This window comes from Pezoporus occidentalis, unplaced genomic scaffold (genome assembly GCF_034315485.1).
Source record: "Pezoporus occidentalis ecotype Australia unplaced genomic scaffold, CSIRO_AGI_Poc_V1 ctg204, whole genome shotgun sequence".
Lineage (NCBI taxonomy): Eukaryota > Metazoa > Chordata > Aves > Psittaciformes > Psittacidae > Pezoporus > Pezoporus occidentalis.
The window spans coordinates 1,372,383-1,397,549 of record NW_026913900.1 but is presented as its reverse complement, the minus strand read 5'-3'; the positions used below and the strand labels follow the sequence as shown (position 1 = coordinate 1,397,549).

Below are 25,167 nucleotides of genomic sequence, written 5' to 3'. Positions count from 1 at the left end.
ACTTCCCCCGTTTAAGTTTTAACCCGTTACCCCTTGTACTATCACTACAGTCCCTAATGAAGAGTCCCTCTCCAGCATCCCTATAGGCCCCTTCAGAGCCTGGAAGGCTGCTATGAGGTCTCCACACAGCCTTCTCTTCTCCAGCCTGAACAGCCCCAACTTCCTTAGCCTGTCTTCATACGGGAGGTGCCTCAGTCCCCTGATCATCCTCGTGGCCCTCCTCTGGACTTGTTCCAACAGTTCCATGTCCTTTTTATGTTGAGGACACCAGAACTGCACACAATACTCCAAGTGAGGTCTCACGAGAGCAGAGTAGAGGGGCAGGATCACTTCCTTCGACCTGCTGGTCACGCTCCTTTTGATGCAGCCCAGGATACGGTTGGCTTTCTGGGCTGCAAGCGCACACTGCCGGCTCATGTTCATTTTCTCATCAACCAACACCCCCAAGTCCTTCTCCACAGGGCTGCTCTGAATCTCTTCTCTGCCCAACCTGTAGCTGTGCCTGGGATTGCTCCGACCCAGGTGCAGGACTTGGTTCTAGGGCAAGGGATGCAGAAAAAAACTTTCCTCACCCTTCTCTGGCTGCCTTTTCAATATAATTTTCTTTGTGGTTACTTGCTCTAATTATTTTTAACAGCTGCAGCATTTTAAAAGAAAATTGACAGAAAAGTGATTTTTTTTCTTAAAGTTGATATTGTGTATTCTCTAAGAGTTGTACCTTTTTTTTTACACAACAGTCAACCATATTTCTTTAAGAAAAAGAAAAGGCAGATACATCTTAATCCAGTCACACAAGGTCTTCAAAAAATATATTCAAACCCTGATGTAAAATCTTTATTATGCAAGAGAAAAAAAAAATAAAAAAAAAAAAAAAGAGAGTGGTGAGTGCCTTGGATAAGTGTTCTGGTCTTCCCATCTTAAGGGATTCATGTTTGTGTTCAGAGAAACACTGTGTCTTTACCCAAGTCCTTATTGGGTCCCCAATTTTGTTCTTTCTAATGCCATGCATTCATTTTAATTCCTTTTAGTTAATTTTATCTGTTTATATTGGCTTGAGTTTAATTTTAATTAGCAGATTGTATTTTGCACATGACATAGACCATAGGAGCTAGAATTTTATGCAAGGAGTGCCTAAGACTTTGCTGGTCACAGAGGTGCACGTATTACTGCTGTAATGTTTTAAAGACCCACTTATGTAAGCACACCTTTTAATTACCGCTTCTATTTACGCTTTTTTGCATCATTCTTGGTGCTGAAAGTCTCTGGGTATTTGTAAATGAGGTTGCTAAAGGATGTCAAAAACCCATGTTTGTTTTTCCTGTTTTTCTCACTGAGGGTGTTTGTAAATACTAGGTAGCTAGATGGTTTGGTTAGTGAAATTGCTGCTGGATATTTGTGGTCATATATGACTTAGACAATTGCATTACAGACCTGATGGCTATGTTAGATGGGAACCCACTGGAAGATCCAACTGGTGTATTTTGAAAGTCTGATTACAAAATAGCTACAGTTTCTCATCTTTGGACAAGGAAGAAGAATAGAGCCTAGCATTAACAAGCATATTTTAAAAAATGATTCTCTGTAATAAGTTGGAGTACGATCAGGTAGATGGATTGTATCACTCATGGAAACCTGAATTTATTTCATCTGGCTTTAAAGTCCAGTGTTTCATTTCAGGAAGAGATTGAGCTTTATTCAATTATAGATGTTGGAGTGTTAAACAGATCAAGGGAGGCATTTATCAAGGGCAGTTTTTCCTGTTGGTATGGTATGCTTTTGTAACCGGTTTCATATTAGGAGCTGTCACCCTGCCTTCCACTCTATCTGTACACCCTGCCCCATGCACTTACTGCCAGCAGACCACATGCATCTATGGTCTAACATGCACAGTCACAATCACAGGTAAGGAAAGCCTTTTCCTTTAAGAGTTTGCTCATGAGTTGTTGCATGATCCTTTTATGAAAAAATATTGGAAAAATCATGTCAACTTGGAAAAGTCTTTCCATTGTGAAACTACAGAAACAGATTTGCAGAGAAGAATTCTATCTTTGCCAGCGCTACTCAATAGATACCTTGTCTCCCTGAGTCCTGCAATTTCTGGAAAAGTCTTCAGTAGTCATTAGCTGTTTTGATGTTAAAATATTACACCTTATTTGTATTTCACTACAAACTCTGTTGAGTGGAAACAGTTACCTGATAACAGTAGTAACTCTGACCAAGGCTCGACACATGACTGTTTGACTCTCTTATGCATGATTAGAGCTGTGTTGGAAACTTCTTTTCCATTGTCTTCTTGGGAGGTGGACCTGTGTGAAACAGGAAGTTCAAGAAGGCCCAGAGCAAGGTCCTGCACCTGGGTCGGGGCAGTCCCATGCACAGATACAGGCTGGGCAGAGACTAGATTGAGAGCATCCCTGAGGAGAAGGACTTGGAGGTGTTGATTGACAAGAAGCTCAGCATGACCCAGCAGCATGCGCTTGCGGCCCAGAAGGCCAACCCAGTGCTGGGCTGCATCAAAAGGACCATGGCCAGCAAGTTGAGGGAGGTGATTCTCCCCTTTTATTTCACTCTTGTGAAACCCCACCTGGAGTACTGCATTCATCTTTGGGGCCTGCAACATAAAAAGGATGTGGAGCTGTTGGAGCAAGTCTAGAGGAGGGCCACAAAGATGATCAGAAGGCTGGAGCACCTCTCCTATGAAGACAGGCTGGGGGAGTTGGAGAAGGCTCTGTGGAGACCTGAGAGCAGCCTTCCAGCACCTAAAGGGGGCCTATTAAAATGCTGGAGAGGGACTTTCTGCAAAGGTATGTAGTGACGGGAGAAGTGATAATGGCTTTAAGCTGAAAGAGGTGAGATTTAGATTAGATATAAGGAAGAATTTCTTTACTATGAGGGTGGTGAGGCACTGGCACAGGTTGCCCAGAGAAGTTGTGGCTGCCCCATCCCTGGAGGTATTCAAGGCCAAGTTGGATGGGGCTTTGAGTAACCTGGTTTAGTGAAAGGTGTCCCTTCTTTAATGTCCCTTCCAACCCAAACCATTCTATGATTCTGTAACTCTTCTAAGTGGGTTCTTTTCAATATCTTTCCTTTCTCCTGGTGGCTTTAGATATATTTTATTCTTCAGCTGTGCTTTAATATGCAGTTTGCCACCTCCCTGCCCCAATTCACTTTACTTTTTACTGGTGTGTCCTATGTCAAATCTAGGGGTTTGAAGTGCTGTAATGTTCTGTGTTATTCCTACACAAATAAATGATGCATGTGTGTGATAGATGATCAAACAGATGATGAAGTCATTTATTTGAAATCTCCCCTGGTTCCATAAGTTTTGAATACACAAGAAACATTTCTGAGAAATATCCACAGAAAATGCCAGCGATACCTTTGACCAGAATATACATGTTTTAATAGTCTTTAATATTAAAAATGTGGACAGCAGGCTTGAATGAACGCTCATACACTAGTTTCTTTTAATACTAAAGTGCAGATAGGCTGGAGTAGAAAGAAAAAACTTTTCACCAGGAATGAGAAGTGTGTTTCTGCTAGCATTTTTTTCACACAAGGGATACTGTGGGTGACCCTGTGAAATGCAGTGCACAGTACAGTTTGGTTTTGACCTTGAAAAAATTTAGTCTAGAGAAAGTACATTACCAGTGAAACATCTGAACAACAGATGATAAAATAATCTTATTTGAATTTAGGAGGCAGCATTTAGGGATGTACTGTTTGCAAGCATTGTAGCAGCTGCAGGTTAGCTTTACCTGTAATTCTTCTTTCATATAATTTAATCAGAAGGATTTAAATCATTCCCTTCATACAGTCTTGTTGATATTTTTGGTCTAGAGCCTAGACATACAGCTAGTTTGGTGAAGATCTGAAGGCAAAATAAAAAAATCCTTTTTCATATGTAGTTTGCAAGGATGCTGTAATTAACACTATTTATAGAGGCCTTCACCACGGCCTGCACTTAAGCATGTGCCCAAGCCTGCTCATAAGAGTGCAGTGCTTCAGCACACAAATGAATGATTTCTGGTGCTGCAAAGGAGCTTAGGTTATTCATTCCATCCTTTGTTCTGGATGTCCCACATGCAGATAGGAGCTTTTGCTTCACTATAAGCAATATTTTATCCTACTTTCATTTTCCTATTCCTTTTTAAAGGCATATCTAATACACATTTGTTTGTCACATAATCAAATGAACATTTCACAAACAGGCTGCATGAAAGCATTTCTCCAGATTTTGCTGATTACTCACAGCTTTTTTTAATGCATCCATAAATAGGAATGTGATCATTCACACTGCATATGGCAATATTGAACAAGCTCAGTTGGACTTCCCTGAACTTCTGTATGTGACATAACAGTGCTGGATTTTTAGGGATTTTTTGTGGTGGGTTTGTTGGTTGTTCGTTTTATCTTAGAGCTGTGTTGCCAGTTACCAGCATGTATGTATGCCAAGTATCGTGAACACAACCATCACATCTGCCCATCCATTTAGGACGGATGGCAAATGTGCATATATAAATGTATATACAAAGTACTTTGCTAAAGTAGCAAAGATGCTAAGAGTCAACAACATGATTAGCTTTTATCATATTGTAACATTATAAGTGTCAAATGTATGTTCTACAAGACTCCAGTTTCATAAGACTTAATTACAGAAGTTTGAACTTTGGTGAAATATTTGCAGAGCAGTTATTGATATTATTTGATGTCATGGCTTTCCAAGGTTTCATTGAAACTAGGAGGATTAGTTTTTATCTTTGCTGAAGAAGTTAATATAATTTAAAAAAAAAAAACAGGCTATCTATGGCCATAGTAGTTGTTAGTGTAAGATTGTTATTACATTTAAAGATTATTCTCTGATATATCAGCCACTTCTGTACTAAATTTTGAAAGTAACAAAAATAAATTCCTCTTCTGGTATTTCACTTCATTGAAGTGTACAGGGAAGTGAAAATGTTACTTTAGACTCATCCAGGTCAGTCAGCTGATTATTGACTCCAATTTCATAGTGATGGAGAATAGCAGAATTATATGTATGATAAAATCAGGATAAAAATACTAGTTTGATATGATAGGCAATACATTTTATGAGAAGGAACCCATCGCTATCATTATGTCCAGTCTGCACTGTGTAGTTGTAGCAGCATGCAATTCAGTCAGGTGCTAGGGATGCTGGGTTTTACAAGGGAGAAGTTGTAAATCTGAGTGACTCTGTGATGTATTCTGTTCCAACCCATTGCTCTTGCAAAGTCTGAAAGAGAAAGACACAGAAACACATCTAACTCAGGGTCTTGTGCTGGGGCGATAATTATACCAATTAAAGGAGTCTCTCATCAGATTGTTTTTGAGGCCACTAACTTTATTGGCATCTGCCACATTTGCAACTGATAAAACGCAAGCTTTGCAAATGACATTAAATGAAAAGCGAAAGTAGCCACAGCACCTTTTGCCATTTTTGCAAGATACAGAAAGTATTTTAGTAAACTAAAGACTGATGGATGTTTTGGCCTTGACACAGTAGAATTGGAATAGAGACCTGCAAATCCAGCCTACCAGCTAATAGTGGCAGAATTTCTCTTCTCTAATTCTGGCATGAGCAATTAATTAACTGGACCAAAATTAATTACCTGGACCACCTAACAGCTGGAATAAATGATGCAAACTCTGTTTCTTAGCTGTGAAATGAGATTGTTTATTTTCTGTTCTGTTAAGAATGAAGTGATAAGGAAGGCAGCAGAGCCTCTGTCTCAGGTGTGCCCCATTGGCCATCAGAGGAAGGGAAGGGATTCCTTTCATTGGTGTGAGGGTTCTCGTAACATTGCTCTGCCTGCTCCTGGCTGGTGGGTATTTACACATGCTGCTGAGTACTTGGTACAGCTCTTCCAAGAGATACCACTCTCTGACTTTTTATCCTTGCAGATAGAATCAAAGTTTTAAGTTGTGGAATCAGGCTATGTGATGAACACTTTTATGTCATGCAGACCAATGGTTTAGGACATAGAATTTTAAGCCTGTAATAGGGTAATAGTAATTGAGGCAGGTACAAATGTATGTCAGAAAGTTAATAGAAAATGCTAATGTAAAGACAAGACTATCCCCACCCGTGTTGGTTGTTCTTAATCTTTTAAATCTGCCAACTCTCAAGACTCTGAAGAAAAGTTGCTGTTTGATGTGAGGCAACTTATGATATTTGATAATCAGAAGCAAAAGGTGCATGCAGCAATGTCTGAGCATATGCAGGCTTCTTTTTTTTTTTTTCTGACTAGTGGACAATTTTAACTAAATATCTGAATAGTCTGCATTTAAAAAGCAAAACAAAACCACTTTTTTTTTCTTAAGTGGTAACTTATGACTACTGCTGTAGGATCAGAATTAAATTTTTCCTAGTCAGTCATTTTATAGTTTGCAAGTATCAGTAAGAAGCTGATCTCCAAAGTAGCACTAAGTAGCCATCAGGGAGAAAAACCAAAAAGGAGGGTTTGGGGATTTTAAGTCTTTGCTGTAAAGTTTTACTACGTTTTGGTCTGATGGGAGTTCTTATAATTTACATATTTTCTCACAAATGTGCTTACTAATCCCTGAACCAATGCTGGTCAGATGTGCTTCTCACTCAAGCATTAATTTATTAAGCCAAAAGCATTTTAAAAGGTAACTTTTAGAGGAAGCCTGACTAGAAACATTGTGAATGAGCAGATAATTTCTGCTTCTGACATTATCACATCGTTCAAGCTGTAGTTGTCAATCCTAATGAAAGGTGGTAATGCTGATTTGAGTATATTTTTTATATGACATGCAAGAGCTTTGTGCGATGAGTTTCTGTTACTGTCATTTATAATCAAAGTGTCCATCACTATTCTCTTAAAAACTGCTTGGCAAATAAATAATTAAAGGTCCGATTCTGGTACACTTCGTTGAGTGAGAGTAACTTCTGAGATCAGTCCAAATACAGTAAATGAAATTTCTTCAAAGTAAAGTTTTAAGATAAATAATAGTCAAAGCCAGTTCTTGTTTAAGGCAGGAGGGTGTTCTGGTTTACGTGCTTTAAAACACAATCCCACAGATACTTAAGACTGTCCACTCACAAACAATGCCTAACGTTGTCTGTCATGCCTCAACATGTTATGTTTTGTTCACAGTAGAAAACTAGTCTTATTAATTAAGGGCCAGGTAAGTGTTACCTGTGTATTAAAACACCAAAAGATAAACAAGTTAATCTGATGGTTTGTACAGTGCAGAAACTTTCTGTTACCTAATGAGTTTCTTTTATTACAAATACGTCTATTTTGTAGAGAATTTTTCTTTGTTTCACAGACTTGATATGTAAAAGAAAAGTTATGCTTAAATGATGTTTCTTTTCAAAGTTTCTAAAATAATCACAAAGGTATGAGGGTAGCTTTTTTAAATGCAAATAATTTTACGTTTCCGTTGTGTTTCAGTAATAATCTTGCTTCCACTGTTGTTGAAATAACTGTAGATATGCAAGTCCCCTGCAGCATTGGCAGGGAGAATTTCAGTTCATTCTGCTACCTTGAAATTAACCTTTTACTATCGCATGCATATGTTTGTCATTTATCCCCTTTTTCTCAGGTGCAAAGAGGGCTACCAAGGAGTCCGCTGTGACCAATTTTTGCCGAAAACGGACTCAATCTTGTCAGATCCAAGTACGTCAAATGTTTTTCTTACATTTCTAATCCATGCTGGCGGCTATTCTTGTCATGTGAGATGACCCTTTGCTTATTGTCAGAAAACATACTGTGGACCAGTTGTGTGTAGAGAACAGTATTTCTTTTGTTGATATGATAAAAATGCATTCTCCATTCTCTGTTACAGAACATCTGCTGCTGCAGCAGCAGGGCAGGCCATTAGTGGACTTGGCTACTTTTGATTTGAAATAATGCAATACCTACTTAAACCCATAATATTCACATTTCTCTACTGTTGACTCAAGAAGAAATAAAATTACTTAATCTGAAAAGAAACCTCATATGGGCTGCAAAATAGTTCCTTCAAAAGAAAATAAATTTATAATGTCTGGCACTGCATTGATTCTGATCTCATTGAAAATATGTGTTGTCAGTTTTTTGGTTTTTTTCTCACTTTTACAAGTAAAGTTGCTCTGTATTTGCAGAGTAGAAATAGACTTCCAGATAGTAATCTGGAGATAAAGTAACTCTCTATTACACTGCTCAGTGAATGCCAGAATGCCATCTGCGTGTATGTTCTTCTACTCTGCTGTTGCCCTTTTTAAATTCTGTTGACTAATAAAACTATGTCAAAAATATTACCCAAGATGAATGTCTTGGAAGTGAATCCATTTACTAATTAATGTTGTTTATCTTAAAATTTTAAATGAAGTGACATGCAACAAAGGGTCATATTCAAGCTCTTGTTTTTGTTCTTATACTTGGAAACTGTAATGTATTCAGTTTTCTGCTTTTGGGTGCTCTTTAAAATTTGATTTGTTTGTGGTTTTTGAATAATAATGCTTGGTTTTCTAAGGGGTTTTTTTTTCTGTTTATTTTCTTGTGCTTTTCCATGTGAAAGTCTGTTGCCAAAGACACCTGTTGTTTTGTAACTCTCTGTGTTGTATAGCTTCTATTATAGTTTGCTTTATATTTGGTTTAGCTTTTCCTTCTGCTTGACCTTTAAAGGTAAAGTACAGAGCTTATAATGAATAGGCAGATTTTACCTCTGCCAAGTTGTATGTGCATGTGTCAATGCAGAAGTGAGGTATATGTCAAGGAAAAAGGTACTCTGTATTCTAAAAGTGGGGGAAAGAACAGTCAATTAACTGGACAGGGTGGTACCTGTCTGATTTTGTTTTAACAAGGGATTTAGCTTTATTCTCTCAAGAGCAGAGAGGAAATTCATACAGAAACAATACAAAGCCCAGAAAAGTCTCCCAGATCAAGCTGCATCTAACAAGACCAAAAGCCTTACAGTGTTTATATACTGCAGACAGCATTGCTATTATTTCTTTGAGCATTGTGTTGGTTGCACATACTTGTTTCTCTTTACTTTGGAAATGCTTACTTACTGTGGCTTCTGACTGTATTGGTTCCATAAAACTTTCCAGCTGTCTGATCTTGCTCGGTAAGCTAAGGCTGATGCTGAAATGTACTTTCTACGTGTTCTGACTACAAAGGCAATTTTATTATTCATTTTATTAATTTATATTACTTAGGACATATAAGAGGAGGGGACCTAGGCTTGATGCTGATGTAGATCCACTGGACACACTTATGGCCCAACAAGGGGCTCTCTTCCAATTGGTTTAAGATTAACATGAGTTAGGTACTTTCTCAGTCAGTTTTGAAATCTAATTTATATTTGATCCTCAGCTGTATTAAAAAGAGGAAAAGCTTCTGTTCAGGTGCATTTCTGTGTGTTGGCATAGTGTGATATATGTCTGTGTGTGTATGTGCATATACACATGTTCTAAGCATGACTAGCCTGAAATAGAAATATTAGAAACTTTTCTGCTGCAGCTGGACAGTGACAGCATCAACATTTTGCTTAGGAGTTAAATCAGTAATGTATTTATCTTCCTTTTGGAGAGGAAAAAACGAATACCGTGCAGATAATTAGCATTACTCACAGAAATATTTGCTATTTCCACAACCTGAGGAGTGTAAAAAATATTTGACACAGTAGTCATGCACTGTAGGATCATTTCCAAGGGCTATGGTGTTACACTGCAAAAACTTAGTTTTGTAGTTGAGAGAGCTGCTGAAGGGTGCTAACGGGGTCAAATTTTGAGGTGGTTTTAGGAAGAAGTGCTTTGCTCATTTGAATTTTGTGGGATTGCTTAGGGTTCTCAATACTAAATGTGTTCAGAATGGCTAGTGATGCATCTGATAACCATATTTAGAAGTTTGCATGCATAAGATGGTGAAGCAATGCGTTTTTAATCTTACTTTGCCTGTGATAGTGCAGGTTACATTTTCAGATCACTTATTATATGGGAAGAGAATCTGAACAACGGCCACTTGGAAAACAGCAAAAATGTCTTAAAATTGTTATTCACACACACAAGAATTATTTTTTTGAAATATCCCTCTAAAACAAACTAAGCTTATTCAGCATAGCTGTTACCTGAGGTTGCATAGTGACAAATAATGTGATATGGCTCTGCAATATTTTTAACAGTATCAGGCCAAACCCAGGTTTTTACGTCATTTTAGCTGTATGTTAGGCAGGTCTTAACTTTACATCGCAGACATGAATGCAAATTTTGTATATTTAATGTAGATTAATGCATGCCAAATCATGTACATGTAGTTTAATTAAGGTGAATGGTTAAAATACTTAAGATTCTGGTTTGGGGAAACTTCTTGCAACTCAGGGCTCTGTGTTAGGCCTGGTGTTGTTTAGAGTCTTCCTTGATGATCTGGATGAGGGGATCAAGTGCACCCTCAGTAAGTTTGAAAATGACACCAGGCTGGGTGGGAGTATTGATCTGCTGGAGAGTAGGAAGGCTCTACAGAGGGATCTGGACAGGCTCCATTGATGGGCTGTGGCCAGTGGTATAAGGTTCAACAAGGTAAAGTGCCGAGTCTTGCATTTGGGCCACAGCAACCCCAGTGTAACACTACAGGCTTGGGGAAGAGTGGCTGGAAAGGTGTTTGGCAGTAAAGGACCTTGCGGGTGCTGACTGATGGCAACTGAGCATGAGTCAGCTTGTGCCCAGGCAGCCAAAGAGGCCAACAGCATCCTGGCCTGTATCAGAAATAGCATTACCAGCAGGCCCAGGAAAAATTAGGTAAGATTTCTTCACTGAAAGGGTGCTCAGGCATTGGAATAGTCTGCCCAGGGAAGCAGTGGAATCGCGGTCCTTGGAACTGTTCAAAAACTGTGTAGATGAGGCTCTCAATTACATGGTTTAGTGGTGGTCTTGGCAGTCTTTGGGTAACAGTTGGACCTGGCAATCTTAAAGATCTTTTCCAACCTGGCTGATTCTATGATTCTAACTACTCAGTGGTGTTTCAGAGTTCCTGAGTTGACATCTGTGGCTTCTTGCAATCAGATCTGCCACCTTCTACTTTCCTTTAGTTAGGATCAAATTAATAGAAAACTGACATAGGACACAGAGAGAAATGTTAAAACACTGCAAACACAGGCCCTTCAAGCATCATAGGTGTTAACAGCTTTCACTTCCCTTTTCTCCACACCATGTTTTCTGGCTTTAAATGGAAGATATTTAAAGAAAATAAAAAATCAAGAAAAAAAAACCCACAAAAACAACTCAAAAAAGAACAGTGCAAATGAAGTAGTTTGAGAAGTAATTTGCTAATCTTGGAATATGGGCGTAACCAGCCTTAAACCATGGGAGCCACAAGAAACCTAACAAAATTAATAATGTCTCCAGTAAGGAAAATGGCTGCATGACAATGCAACTTGTGCTTATAGACACTATTAAGAGGAAGGGATACGTCAGCCCTGCTAATACTGGGCAGGACAAGTCTCTGAACTCTCAGTCAACTTCTCCTTTACCTATGAAGGAAGTGCTAATGGGACAAATTAAATAGAAATGGCAGTCTCATGATGGAATGAAAGGATAGGAGTATATTTGAAATGTTGCTTCAGCTTTCTCCATCTGGGCTAACTTCTTTATACAGTTCATGGCAATGGTAGAGCACTTATAACTTTAGGTATAAGTCATTTTTCAGGCATGTGTAGTCCTGTATGTATCTATAGGACTGGGAATTTATATACAACATCAGTTGTACAAATATACTCATGTACTATCCTTTATAGTGTCTTGGAGTAGACCTGCCTGGCCCAATGAGTCTTGAAAGGTAAGTTGTATGTAGGCTGTGGCTATTTCTTCTGATTAGTTTTTATTCTGAGGCAAAATATGTTGACTATTCTGTGTGGATATTCCAAAGTGGTGAACAAGGCACTGAGAATGGGTTTGTCACATTACCCCTTATTAACCAAATTGTTGAACTTGGCCTTCAACTATTTTGTCCTTAATTTAGCATTGAAAGCTACTTTACTATGCAGAAAGTGTATTTCAGTTTTGTAAGGTGCAGTATTAATTTTGTATTTGTTACATTAACATTCAAGTTGTCCCATTTGACCTCAGATCCAATATTTTTTCAAAATAAATGCATTATTATCTAAAAGAAGAAAATGAGGATGGAAACCTTATAGGTCATTAGGCCATGCTCCGACTATTGTAGTTAAAAACCTGTAATGTAATTCCTTTGTAAGATGATCATACTTCATTTGTAAACCACTTCAGTCAGCATGAATTAGCCACTAGAAACAGGCTTTGTTTATCATTGCTGCTTCGCTGCTCAGAGGGTATCAAGACTTTTTAGCTGCCACACAAAATTTATGCAAAGCCCAAATTTATCAGTTATATTCTTTGTTAAAACACACACTTTGTTTCTACATTGATATTTCTTTCTATGGGTTTCCACCATATTACACTTTGGGTCTGTTAAACTGGCTTTTTCAAATGTCAGAAGTCTTGTTCCTATAGAGCTACCTATACCCTGTGGTCTTTAATACTTTAACCTGTGACAGCATGGCACATACTGTGTTTCTTTTTGAATCCCATCAAAGAGAAACCTGAAAGTGTTGTGACTGAAGTCTGCAGTTACTCATTCTTTGATTACCTCTTTATGTAGAAAAGGATCAAAACCCCTCTCGTAGAAGACTGGGACTGTAAATAATTAAAACAACTCTAGACAATTTAAAAAGTAAAAGACTCTTTTTCCAGAAATGTATTTGAAGACTCAAGACCTACACTCACCCACTCACCTCCTCTAAAGAAAAGCCCCCCTAAAAAAATCTTGGGCTTTTTGTCGTGTTCCCCCCCCCCCAACTTTCCCACTCCCCTTCCTTTCCTTTCCTTCTTTTTTTTTCCCCCGTCTGATTTTGTGTTGGTAAGATCATAGGATAATTTAGGTTGAAAGACAAAGTATGGACTTCTCGAGAGAATGCAGGAGGTTCAGCCTTCTGCTTTAAGAAGATCTGGCTTTGAAGTGTCTGCTAACTGCACAGAACAGCATGAAGGTAGTCTTCTACTTAATAACAGTAATTTAATAGTTAATAACAGGGACTATTATTAAAGGGAAGAAGAAAGCACATCAGAGGATGTGAAATATTTATAGAATATATTTTCAAATATATGTCAAAGTTATAAGTGGAAGAGAATTTAGGGAAAATAGGAGGACTGACTAGCCAGAGGGAGATACCTGAGTTTTGTGAATGGTGAGTCCTTCTAAAACAGACTTAACGTGGGACTTGTTTAACCCCAGATAGACCTTTCAAAATCTGCATCTAAATCTGAATTTTGTGGCTTAACTGTGTCTCAAAAAAAAAAAAAAAAGGTTTTTAACCCTCTCTAAAATAATTATGTCATCTGTTAAGACTGTTATGTATGCAAAAAAAAGCATATGGTTGGAGCCCTGCAGACCAAGTTTCTTTTATAGCAAATGCCATTTTATACCATTTTTACCAATCTAATTTTAGAGTGCCACATCAACTATCTGTTCATAGAATAAAAACTATTAATGTTACTCTAGGATATTAAGCTTTTACAAAAATGAAATAATCAAAAATTGGTATTTTTTTGCCTTGTAAAATTAGATTTTAAGAGCTATGTGGTCACAATGATCGAGTGAGATCCCTGAAAATGACAAGTCAGTATAAAATCTGTTACCATCCATCAGGTGGGTATGACATGTCTGTTAGCTATGGTTTTGAAATGAGGATATATAAACAGAGTTCTTCCAGTCAAATGCATTACAAGTCAACCTAGACTAATGTTGATGCATTAGATTGAAAGGAAGGAAGGAATTGCCTTAACAGAGAAAATGGAGAAAAGCTACTCAGTTACTGCCGAAGTTTTAATGAATTTATCTATAGATCAGAAAAGGTGCATCACATGAGAGGAAGACTGCGGAAAATGAATCCTCATCAAGGTAAAATAAGAAAGAAAACACATCCTTAGGGGAAGGAATGACATGTTTTCTCTCCTCTTTGATCAAGTGTGGGTAGAGACCTGGGGATACAGACTATAAAAGATTATGTATTTTCAAATTTGATTTGTGCTTCAGCACAGCTGTATGATTTTACCTTTTGTGAACAGTATGAATCTTCTTTACTTGTTTGGGATTTGTATTTTCCTTAAATTGGCAAAGTAGGCTTTATTCTGAAGAACTGGACTGAAATGCTCAAAACCAGAAGTGTAGCATTTACAAAGCGTTAGTAAAATGTTTCACCAGTGATAAATGGAAGCACAAATGTGTTCGTTGTCAGAACATATTGAAAATTTAAAGCCCAAGAGAGATTAATTGAAATCATAAATCCGCTGCTAATGCAATGGGCAAAGAAAATCGCACTCAACCACTTTCAGTTTTGGTAATGTAATCTTAAAATTTAAATGCACAGGAAACAACTGGAAGTAAAAGTTTTTTCTGTAGTTAAGCTACCACTGACTTGTACAGAATGTGCAGATATTACAGATTTATTGCAGAAAGATTTTTTTTTTTGTCAGTATTGCAGAATAGACTTTTAAAATCATAAGAGTATTGGTGTTCATTATGTTTCTAATGTAGAAGGGAGGATATTTTAAATTAAATCTAGAATTCTAAGGTTGTGTTGCTCTTCTCAAGTAGAAACAATAACTAAAAATCCACTAGTGTGCGAACTGTTTCCAAACATGATTAGATGGAATTGCTTTCATTACTTTTGTGTGCAATAACAGAGCTTTGCCCCCAACCCCCTAGTTTCATTGAATTCCCAGTCCTTTTAGAAAAACAGCAATGAGTTTGCACAACTCCCCCACCCAGCCCACTAGCTTTCTTTCTGGAAAGATTAAAGGGGGATTTACAGTTGATTTCCATTTCATATTTCAGTTTTAAATGAATTGTCAGCCTTTACCAAATTCACATCTATATTTAGTTTTAGCTAAAATAACATTCAAGTAGGAATTCACACAGATTTGACCAAAATCCTTTCATTTGTTTTCAGAGAGCATTGGTTCTTTATTCTTCTCTCTTCATCTCTTCTAGAAGAAAAGGATGTATTGACATCTGGTTATTCAACATTGTTTTATTTTCAAAACTTTCATTTAAAGTGCTGAAGTATGTCTGGTTTTGCCATGGCTTTTAGGCTATAAGTTTTATTCTGTAATTCAGCTTGTGATGACTTCATCTTTGTAGAAATTTGTGGAGAGAAGCTGGAATCAAGTAGATGCAATATCTTTGACAGCAGGAAAAAAAAAAGACCAAAACAAAAACAAACCTCGAAAGCCCTTGTTTCCATCTCCTTTAAAAACTCCGTGCATGGAAGGATAATAATGAAACTGAAATTTCTTTTTATTTAATCTTAGTGTAAGTCTCAAGGAAGACAGAAAATGGAGATATCTAGCAATGCAAGTCCCAGTAAGCAAAACGTTTTCATCAGTGTATCTTTTTATAAGCCAGAGATGCTATAGCTCGAGGAAATTACAACCACCCCAAGCAGGGGAGTTTGAAGGGTGCCTTTCCAAACTGCCATTTCTCTGTGAAATTTGGACTTGTGTCTAGTTAAAGAATTTCTAGGTCTTTGTGTAGAGATTTTTTGCACGTGTATTTTAAGGAAATTTACCATATGATGACAGAATCACTCGACTACAAGTTGTTACACAACAGCCACAGCAGATGGCTGTGAATAGAGGTTACAGTCTTATGTAAGGGACAGAGCTGTGAATCGCATTCTCCTGCTGGCAAGCCCACTCTGCAGTAAGCACTGGGTTCATCTCCATGCCTGAATGAGAGGTGGTGCAGTGCTTACAAGTACACTAAACAAGTATCTTCTGAAGTGATGAGCCTCTGAAACACTGACGTCTCCTATCCGCTTCTCTTACAACCACGTTACGATTTCCTAAATCGGGTGTTGGCCATCCCCTGTCTGGAAAACAGTAAGTATAGATACAGCTTGGTGTATATGTTCTGTGACACTGGAAGCATCTAATTTAGCCTGTTGGTCGTACTGATGATATGTTACTATTGGTGTAAGTCTTCCACTGTCTTTCAGAAGGACTTATCTGATTTTGCCTGGATGGGCAAAGTGCAGTCAATCCCATTGTCAGATCACATTTGCAGGCCTTCTAAGAGGAAAATTCAGCAGTGCAGCAGCCACAGTTTTTCATGCTTAAGGAGAAAAGTATAAGCAAAGATGGGTCATCATAAGATGACATTTTGGAGAATTTCACAAAACATGACAATGATTTAACTGAAAAGCATTAATTTAATCAAGTTCTATCTTTGTAAATTAGCTACTCAGCAGTCCAAATACCATTTAACTTTAGCAATACCAGTTCACTTTATCTCAGTGATTTAGTCACACTTCTGATGTTAAATGCCTCAGGATTGGTTGAGGTGGTATAGTATAGGTTTCATAAAGTTGTAATAGCCTGTTGCTGGAAAGAGAGATGGATTTGTCTTATTGGCAACTAATCTTACACCTTTGAATGGAAGATCTATCTGTATTAAATCTAAGTCTGAACTAGGTGTTTTGCATTCTCCTATGAGTGGCTCTGTGTTAAAATTATTCTAGTGAAAAATGCAGCAATGCATGTGTGGATAAATCATGAAGTTGTGAGGTGCCTGATACTCTGATCTGTCCTTTCCATAGTACAGTTATACGACTGTAAGTAATAAACAGCAAGAAGACAAATTCTGCACTGATTCTTCCAGGCACAAAACTCAATATCAGTCCAACACCCTATCATGAGAGTAAAAACATTAAGTGGCACATACAAGAGAGATAAAGTTTCCTCCCAGAGGCTTTATGCTGAGTGTCCCTATCATCTTCCCCAAACTAATATTTTGTAAGAGCCCCTGTGCTCTTTACTGGTTTTCACTCTTTGCATTAAGTCCATATACCACTACAAGGATGCTTATAAAGGCAGTTACTGCTGTTAGACTTTTCACTTTATGTGCAATTTCTACTAGTGTTGATTCAGCTCGTTTGAGTAATCTCTGCTTATTAAGACCTAGAATAAGTGTATCATTCAATATTAATGTAGTAAGTGCTCTGAATTGTTGTGAAGGTCATATGCTTTGGGGATAATGTGTGTATACACATATCTTCCTAGGATAATGGCAATCTTACTGAAAACATTGGGGGTTGGCATTACTAAGAGTTTCATTATCACACCAAGGCAATTATTTTATTCTAAGAAGAAAGATACTATTGAGACTTCTGAAGGCATATTCAGGCACATTTCTTAGGCCTTCTGTAACAATAATATTTGGAAGCAGGGAATACCTATTTCTGGTTAAAATTTTACTGTGCAAACCCATTAATTTATGAAACTATTTTTCCCTGGATCAGAAACACCAAATGATAAAATCTTGGTTTCACTGATACTGGTAAATGCTTTGTTAATGAAACTTCACAGTACCACAGTATGCTAGAGATTGGAAGGGACCTCAAAAGATCATCTAGTCCAATCCCCCTGCCGGAGCAGGAACACCTAGATAATGTTACACAGGAATGTGTCCAGGCGGGTTTTGAATGTCTCCAGGGAAGGAGACTCCACAACCTCCCTGAGCAGCCTGTTCCAGTGTTCCGTCACCCTCACTGAGAAGAAGTTTCTTCTCAAGTTTAAGTGGAACCTCTTGTGTTCCAGTTTGTACCCATTACCCCTTGTCCTATCATTGTTTGCCACTGAGTAGAGCCTGGCTCCATCCTCGTGACACTCCCCCTTTATATATTTATATACACTAATAAGGTCACCCCTCAGTCTCCTCCAAACTATAGAGACCCAGCTCCCTCAGTCTTTCCTCATGAGGGAGATGCTCCACTCCCTTAATCATCTTAGTTGCCTGCGCTGGACTCTCTCTTTTGAGGTTACATTGTCTTGTTGTGACTTTTATTCTATGTATGACTACTATTTTGCTAGAGATTTTTGTATTGTCCATTTGGGGGTTCAAATTGCCAACAACGAGAAAATGTATTCATATTCTTCAGTGACAAATTTGATTGTGAAATGGTTTCTTGAAAGACAAACTTGATCAGCGTTGTTCCACGAGCAAACCAAATAACAGATCATAACAGGCAGCTCTTGGTGAGATTGTTTATGTTGGAAGGACTTGATTTGCTTCCAGCCTTCTCAGAGAGCACCCTGCAGGGCTTCTGCCTCTCTGCTCTCACTGCAAGTATCAGCTTGCTGTAGAGAAAGCATCTAATTGTTTGCTGCCATCATCAGGTTGCAGGTTAAGATAGGGCTTGAGAAACAGAAAGTTTCTCTTGTTACTTCTGTACACAGCCTGAACAACAGGTTTGGCAGTCTGGATCTGAATGGTCATATGAAGAAAACTGCTGAAACACTGAACAACTGAATATAATAGCCAACCTCTGCTTGTCATTGCCCATTTGATTTTTGTGAGTAGGTCTGCTCTTTGGTCTCGTCTCTATCTTACCCAACCATTTTAGCATCCTGTCTGGGTTATCATAAACAGGAAAAGATTGGAGTGTACAGCATATTCTGCTTTTTACAATACCAGTGTTCTCTTTCTTGGTGCACCTGTCTTAATTTCCTGATCTCTAGTTTCTTCTTTCTTCTCCCCTCTCTAACCTTCTATTCTGGTCTACCTACTTTAGTTGCTTCCCCATTTGAGGGGCTTTTTCCTTTCAGCATCTGAATTACATTTCTGTTAGTGTCTCTTCATTTTCTGCTAATCTGTGCTACAACTCAGTATTTGCTATGTGCTTTTGCTGTAATTTCTTCCCACAGTGCCGCTGCATGTGGCCTTCACTCCTTCTCTGAAACCAAGGTTTGAGTTCTTGCTCTCCTTGACCTGATTTCTATCTTCCAGATGAACGTCTGCATCACAAATAGCTTTTCATGTGCTGTCTGGCATGTCTCCTTTAGTCTTCCCTTTCTTTCTTATATATTATTTTTACTTTTGCCACGTAATGGAATAAAGAATAATATTTGCAGTTTTATTTAGTGTCCAAAATGTTCTTTACCTGTTTACAGTGAACAGATGTGCACATTTCATTTTGATTCCAAAGGAGATGCATCTAATTATCTCTGAAGATACACAAAGAGGTTGGTACCTGATGCTTATCAGGAGAAAATAGCCACTGTGTGGGCTGTTTGCAAGAGGCAGCATCCAAATTTAACCTGGTTTGTTGTTGGTTTGTTGTTGTTTTTTTTTATTAGGAAAGCTGACTTTTTCTTGAGAAAGGGTTGCGTTTTCAGCACTGGAGCTCTTTATGTGCCTTGACAGTACTTTTATCGGGAGAGCTTTTTCAGATTCAGAAGAAAATAGTTCTGATCTGATACAGCAAAAGAGTCCTCAGGTTAGCACAGAACAGAGTATTCATCCAAAGCAGGTGGAACACAGGTTCAGACCCTTGTTCTGCTTGACCTGATTTTCCTCTCTTCCAGGTGAATGCCTAGGCTGTGCCACAGACAAGAGAGAGTGGGTCAGTTTGTTTTCTTGTTTCTTTTCCAGAGGAGAAAGGCTAAGGTTTTCCTACTCTTTCCCAGCTAGCTCTTATGAGGAACTGATAGATCTGAAAACTGTGGTATACTAATGTGTGTTTTTACAGTACTGCCCTACCCTAGAGAGAGCACAAGACAAAATCTTTCCTTAATTCGCATTTTTATTATAGAAGGTGGTAGAGTTTACAGAATGTATGATATTGAACTTAGGTCTTTATCCTGCAAAAAACTCTACTGGTGCATATTGTTTCTCAGGAGAACTAATCGTATAAAAGATACAAAGTACATTTGAAGCATCCAACTGAATTATTTGTATTAATTTGTGGTTTACCTCACAAATTTGCGGTTTTCTTGATGGTGAGATGATCTCCCATATTTTAATTCTCTGGATTTAATGAGTCCTTCTGAAAATACTCTTTCTATGAAGCTGAGCAGTGCTAACATAGGAGGCTAGCTCCTGTTGGTGTAGGAGCTCCCCCTGAATGGCTCCATCTGCAGCTGGTGGACAATTCAGTACTGACGAGGGAAGAATGTAATTTTGAAGGAGCTTGTGGGTCTGTGGAGATTAACAGTTGTAATTACAAATTTGTATATCTAAACATATAAAAACAAAAAGCAATTTTGTTACTATAAAGGCTTTTAAGCATAAGCAATGCTTTTGGTTAGGTTTTGTTCAGCATTCAGTAAATATTGAAAGATTTAAATGTTTAAAAACCCTTAAAATGTTTTCTGTATACTTTTAGAGAAAAGATGACTTGTTTCAGAAGAAAGTTGTGAAACTTCATTAAGCTATATGTGTAGATGCCTGAACAATTCTAAGTAAAATCACTACTTTACCAATGCAGTACTACTATTATCAGAAAATTGTTATTCATTTTCTAGGCAATGGAAAAATGGTGACTAAAAAAATAAGTCAGATAAACTGGTTCAATCTTTTATAGTAGTAATGAATGTCTTAATACACTGGGAAATGGGAATATTTGGCTGTTTATGTGTTTGAGACAAAGCTAGTCAATATAGATTTATAAATTCTTTTGGAAGCTAAAACAGACTATTAGAATAATCTAGCAATTTTCATACTGCAGATTGAAGATCATGTCCAGTTCTATAATATTGTTATAAACTTTGCTGTGGCATTTAAAAATAGATGGCTGGGTAAATTAGTTTAGGTTATGTCTATATAACAAGTTACATTGCAGATATACAATGCAATTAGCTATTCTGTGTTAAAAGCAAGCTGGTGTCCTGCAGATGCATTGGGGTATGTCTCCCACCATGACTTTATAACATGGCTACACTCAGTAACTTGTTTAGTTTGGCAAATAACAAAGTCCTAATAGCTTGTTGAGGGAAGTAATTAATGGGAGCTACGCTGAGTCAGGTGTGTGCAGTGTGGAGCAAGGACAGCTCACTGAATGAGTTCCATGAGATGACTCTTGGCCCCTATGGCTCTTTCCATAATAGTAGTACGATTTTGAGCCAAGGGTTTACTTTCTGTGTTCCTGCTGTTGTTGCAATCTGTATGTAACTGATCTGCTTTGGCAGATTAGTGCAGTCTTGTTTGTCCGGAGTAGGATAGATTTAAGCTTATAAAGTAGGAGCATCCAGGAGAATAACACTTACTTTTAAAAAATGGATGTAAATCCCTGCATGAAAAGAGAGGCTTAGGCCTTTTTTTTTCTTTTTTTTTTTTTTTTTAATAAATAATTGGGTTTTAATATGTATCAAACATCTACAGTGATTTGTGTTATCAGAAAATTGTCAAAAAAGGGTAGACTAATATAAAGTCTATCCTTGCCTATCTCCAATATACTATGCAGTCTGGATGTAAGAGTCCAAAACTGACTTTTGCATGTGGCCAAGCACATGTGTTGGAACTTTATGCTACAAACCATGTCAGCTCTTCTGAGTTGTCCTGTTAGATCTCGGTTGCTCAGTTTATTCTCTGTTCAAATTAAACAATGACCACTTATCAAATAGACAACAGAGTCAATGTGTCAGGCAGCAAGCTGGTAAATGGACAAAGGCAAATATTTTCTGGAAGACCGTCATGTCTTGACATAGTATATGTTTCCACTGAGAGAAAATAAGGGAAATTGATGGATCACATCTGGTATCAATCTCATCAATTTTTATTTTCTTATACATGTTGACTTTGCAGTCATCACCAATTCTAATTTGAATTCATGTTGCATTTAGCATAGCAGGGCTCTCCTACAGTAATAGAGTTATAACATACTTTTTTTTTCAGAATTTATTCCTTAAAGAAAAAAAAGTCATGTAAAAAATAGCAAAAAAATTTGCTGACAATATTTGCAGAATTTGGACTTTGATATGTATTAACCAATATTTGCTATCCACTTGGGTTTTGTAGAAAGCATTTCCTGCTCTTTACTTGTAAGAGAACTATGGCATATTCAATGCATTGTATATCTGCCAGTTCCTTGACTACCTAGCCATTAACTGGCAGCTCATGGCTTAGAGGATTGTACTGTTTACTGGGTAAAAAACTGGCTGGATGGCCAAACTCAAAGAGTGATGGTGAATGAAGTTAAATCCAGGTGGCAGCTGGTTACAAGTGGTGTTCCCCAGGGCTCAGTATTGGGACCGGTTCTGTTTGATGTCTTTATCAATGATCTGAATGAGGGGATCAAGCGCCCCCTCAGTAAGTTTACAGATGACACAGAGTTGGGTGGAAAGTGTTAATTTGCTGAAGGCTAGGAAGCCTCTGCAGGGAGGGATCTGGAGAGACTGGGTTGGTGGGCTGTGGCCAGTGGTATGAGATTCAACAAGGCAAAGTGCTGGGTCCTGCACTTGGGCCACAACAACCCCAGTGTGACACTACAGGCTTGGGGCAGAGTGGCTGGAAAGCTGCTTGGCAGAAAAGGACCTGGGGGTGTTGGTAGACAGCCAGCTGAACATGGGCCAGCTTGTGCCCAGGGTAGCTGCCTTGTATCAACAATAGTGTGGCAAGCAGGGCCAAGGAGGTGATTATCCCTCTGTACTGGGTAGTGGTGAGGCTGCACCTCAAGTACTGTGTTCAGTTCTGGGCCCCTTACTACAAGAATGATGACACTGAGGTGCTGGAACATGTCTAAATAAGGACAATGAAGCTGGTGAAGGGTCTAGAGCTTCAAGTCTTACGAGGAACAGCATAGGGAACTGGATTTTTTTAGCCTGGAGAAAAGGAGTCTGAGAAGAGACCTTACTGCTATCTACAACTACTTGTGAAATGTTGTAGTGAGGTGGGTGTTTCTCTCCTCCAAAGTAACAGATGATAGGACAAAAGAAATGGCCTCAAGTTGCACCAGAGGAGGTTTAGATGGGGTGTTCAGAAATACTTCTTCACCAGAAGGGTTGTCAAACAGTGAAACAGGCTGCCCAGGAACAATTTGTATGCTTGGCTAAACAAAAATGGATCAGCTTGGCTGGGGGTGGGGGGCAAGTGTCTGAAGCATATAACTTGGAATCTTTTGCCTAACATCTAGGTATGCTGAAATCCATTTAGAGTTGATTGGCAAAAGAGAATTTTAATAAGGTTGTAGTAAGTGGTAGGAAATACTTGAAAATATATGGTATGTGCCTTCTGTTCTGTCTGCTATGGGCTTTTGCTTTTTCTCACAGTTGGTTTCTCATTACAATACAAAACTCTCAACCCAAAATTTAGGAAAAAGAATGTGAAAGTAATTCACGCCTATAATATCCTTCAGTGCCTACAGATATTAAAGCTGACAAGTAGTGTGGTAAGCAGGATTGCAGATGGTCTGTGTCTGAGCGGAAGAAAGAGCAGCAGCAAAAGGAAATAATATTGCCAAGAGTGATAGTAAAGTTTAAAAAGCTGTAAATGTAGCTCTTTGCTAGGCATTGGCTGAGACAGTCTTCAAGAGGAAGGAGTATGGAAAAATATGAGCTCAGAGAAGGAATTAATGTTTATTGCCTAAGTATATCCCTTTTTATTCTCTACACAAAGTCCTTTACCAGCAGATTATGTTTATGGTAGACGTAGATAAATATTTCAGGAATATCTGGTTGGCTCAACCCATAACTGAATCAGGGGAATACAAGAAAAATGCTGCATTTTAAGATGAGTTTTCTGTGGGTTTAAGACAACATAGTAGTATGGGTCGAAGGCCAGGAGGAGCAAATGGAATGTCATTCCCAAGATGATAGATGTGAACGTGGACTTAAGGTCGGCAGAGCCCTGGCTGGTAACGCTGCCTTGGGCTTATCATCAGGATCTAGCTCTGGGCTCAGGCAGATGGCTGAAGAGGGACTTTGGGATGCTGTGAAAGACTTCAGAGTATCTTAAATTGCTGGTCACATAAAGCTAGAAGAGAAAGGGAAATTAGAATAGACACAGCTGCTTTGATCCAAGCAGTAAGAATATTACTTACTAGGTTTTGACCGTAGGGTATCCCAGTTTATACTTTCTTGTCCCTGGCACATTTTAAACTCAAAATACCATTCTTCCCCAGAGTTGTTAATGAAAAATGCATTCAGACACCTTTGCCTTTGGTACCAAAGGCTTACAATTAAGAATTCAATTCAGAGTTCTTCTCTATGCCATCATTTCAATTTCAGTGGGTTTGATTGATAAAGACTGAAAAAGAATTGCATAAAGTTGCGAAGTTTGGATTGGGACTGCTGTGGTTCATTTTAGGCTCTCTTGTTCATGAAAAAGGCATATGCAAAAATTTTTATTGTTTTCATTTTTACAGAATGTGGTATTCACACCAGAAAAAAATGCAAAAATTGAGTGGCAGAATAAGTGAAGGGAGTGGGAACGCAGCAGCGTGTGCCTGGTACAACGCTTGCTGTGTAGATGAAGTGAGGTTTTGTGTGCAAAGTGGGACGTGCTGAGATCCTGACATTGTCATGTAATTGATTTTTTTGTTACACAAACTGAATGATGTATTTCTGTGGGGTTTAGTTTGCTCAGGGTTTTTTTTTTCTGGTTTTGGGGTTGCTTGTTTTGTTTTGTTTTGTTTGTTGTTTTTTTTTAGCAATGCAGAAGAATGACTATTCTGCTTTAACATATTCATTGGTCTAGAAAACAAATTTGCATAGTCTGCCTTGGTCAAAGGAGAAAGTACTATGTTATCCGTGTCAGTACTGTGAAATGCATAGCATATTTTTCTAAAGAAGCAGCTAGGTTTACTGGAGAATTTTGTTTTACATTTATGTGTAAACTTGAATCAGTTGTGCAGCAATTTGATTGATGCAGCTTCTTTTGTATGCATCCAAATGTACTCGTTTATTGTGCACTCCCATTATTATCTATAAATCTCTCAAGCTTTAGGTACTAGCAGCTGCACCACTATTTGAATGTAAAAATGCATCTGCTGTGTAACAATGCAAAATTGCTTGCACTAAAGGAAAAAGAAAAGGCAAGTAAGTGCAAAATTATTAGCGGAATTTTGACAACTGTGAACATTTAATAATATTTGGGCTTCTATATGTCTTAAGTTGTCTTTTGAAATTATGTATGGCTCTGTGAAAACTGACTCCATAATGCCTTTTGAACAGCTTGGGGTAAATGAATAGTTGATGAAACCTTTCGTATACAATTCTAGGGCTTGGGAGTTTTTTCTTCCTTTTTAGTTCCAAATGGTATTTGTATTGCATGCCTTGGTTTGGTTAGCTTGATAATGGGTAGGATATTTGAGAACAGACTTTGGACTAAATAACTGGCCATGAATAGGAAG

At 38.1% G+C, this 25,167-nt stretch overlaps 1 protein-coding gene across 1 annotated transcript in view; it reads left to right on the top strand.

Annotated features, from left to right (window-relative positions):
* Positions 1-25,167, top strand: part of NRG3 (neuregulin 3) — a 162,895-nt gene that overhangs the window by 40,062 nt on the left and 97,666 nt on the right. The window contains exon 2 of the mRNA XM_062618865.1: positions 7,591-7,664. Within this exon, the coding sequence (XP_062474849.1) occupies positions 7,591-7,664 (74 nt within the window). The remainder of the gene's footprint in view (positions 1-7,590; positions 7,665-25,167) is intronic.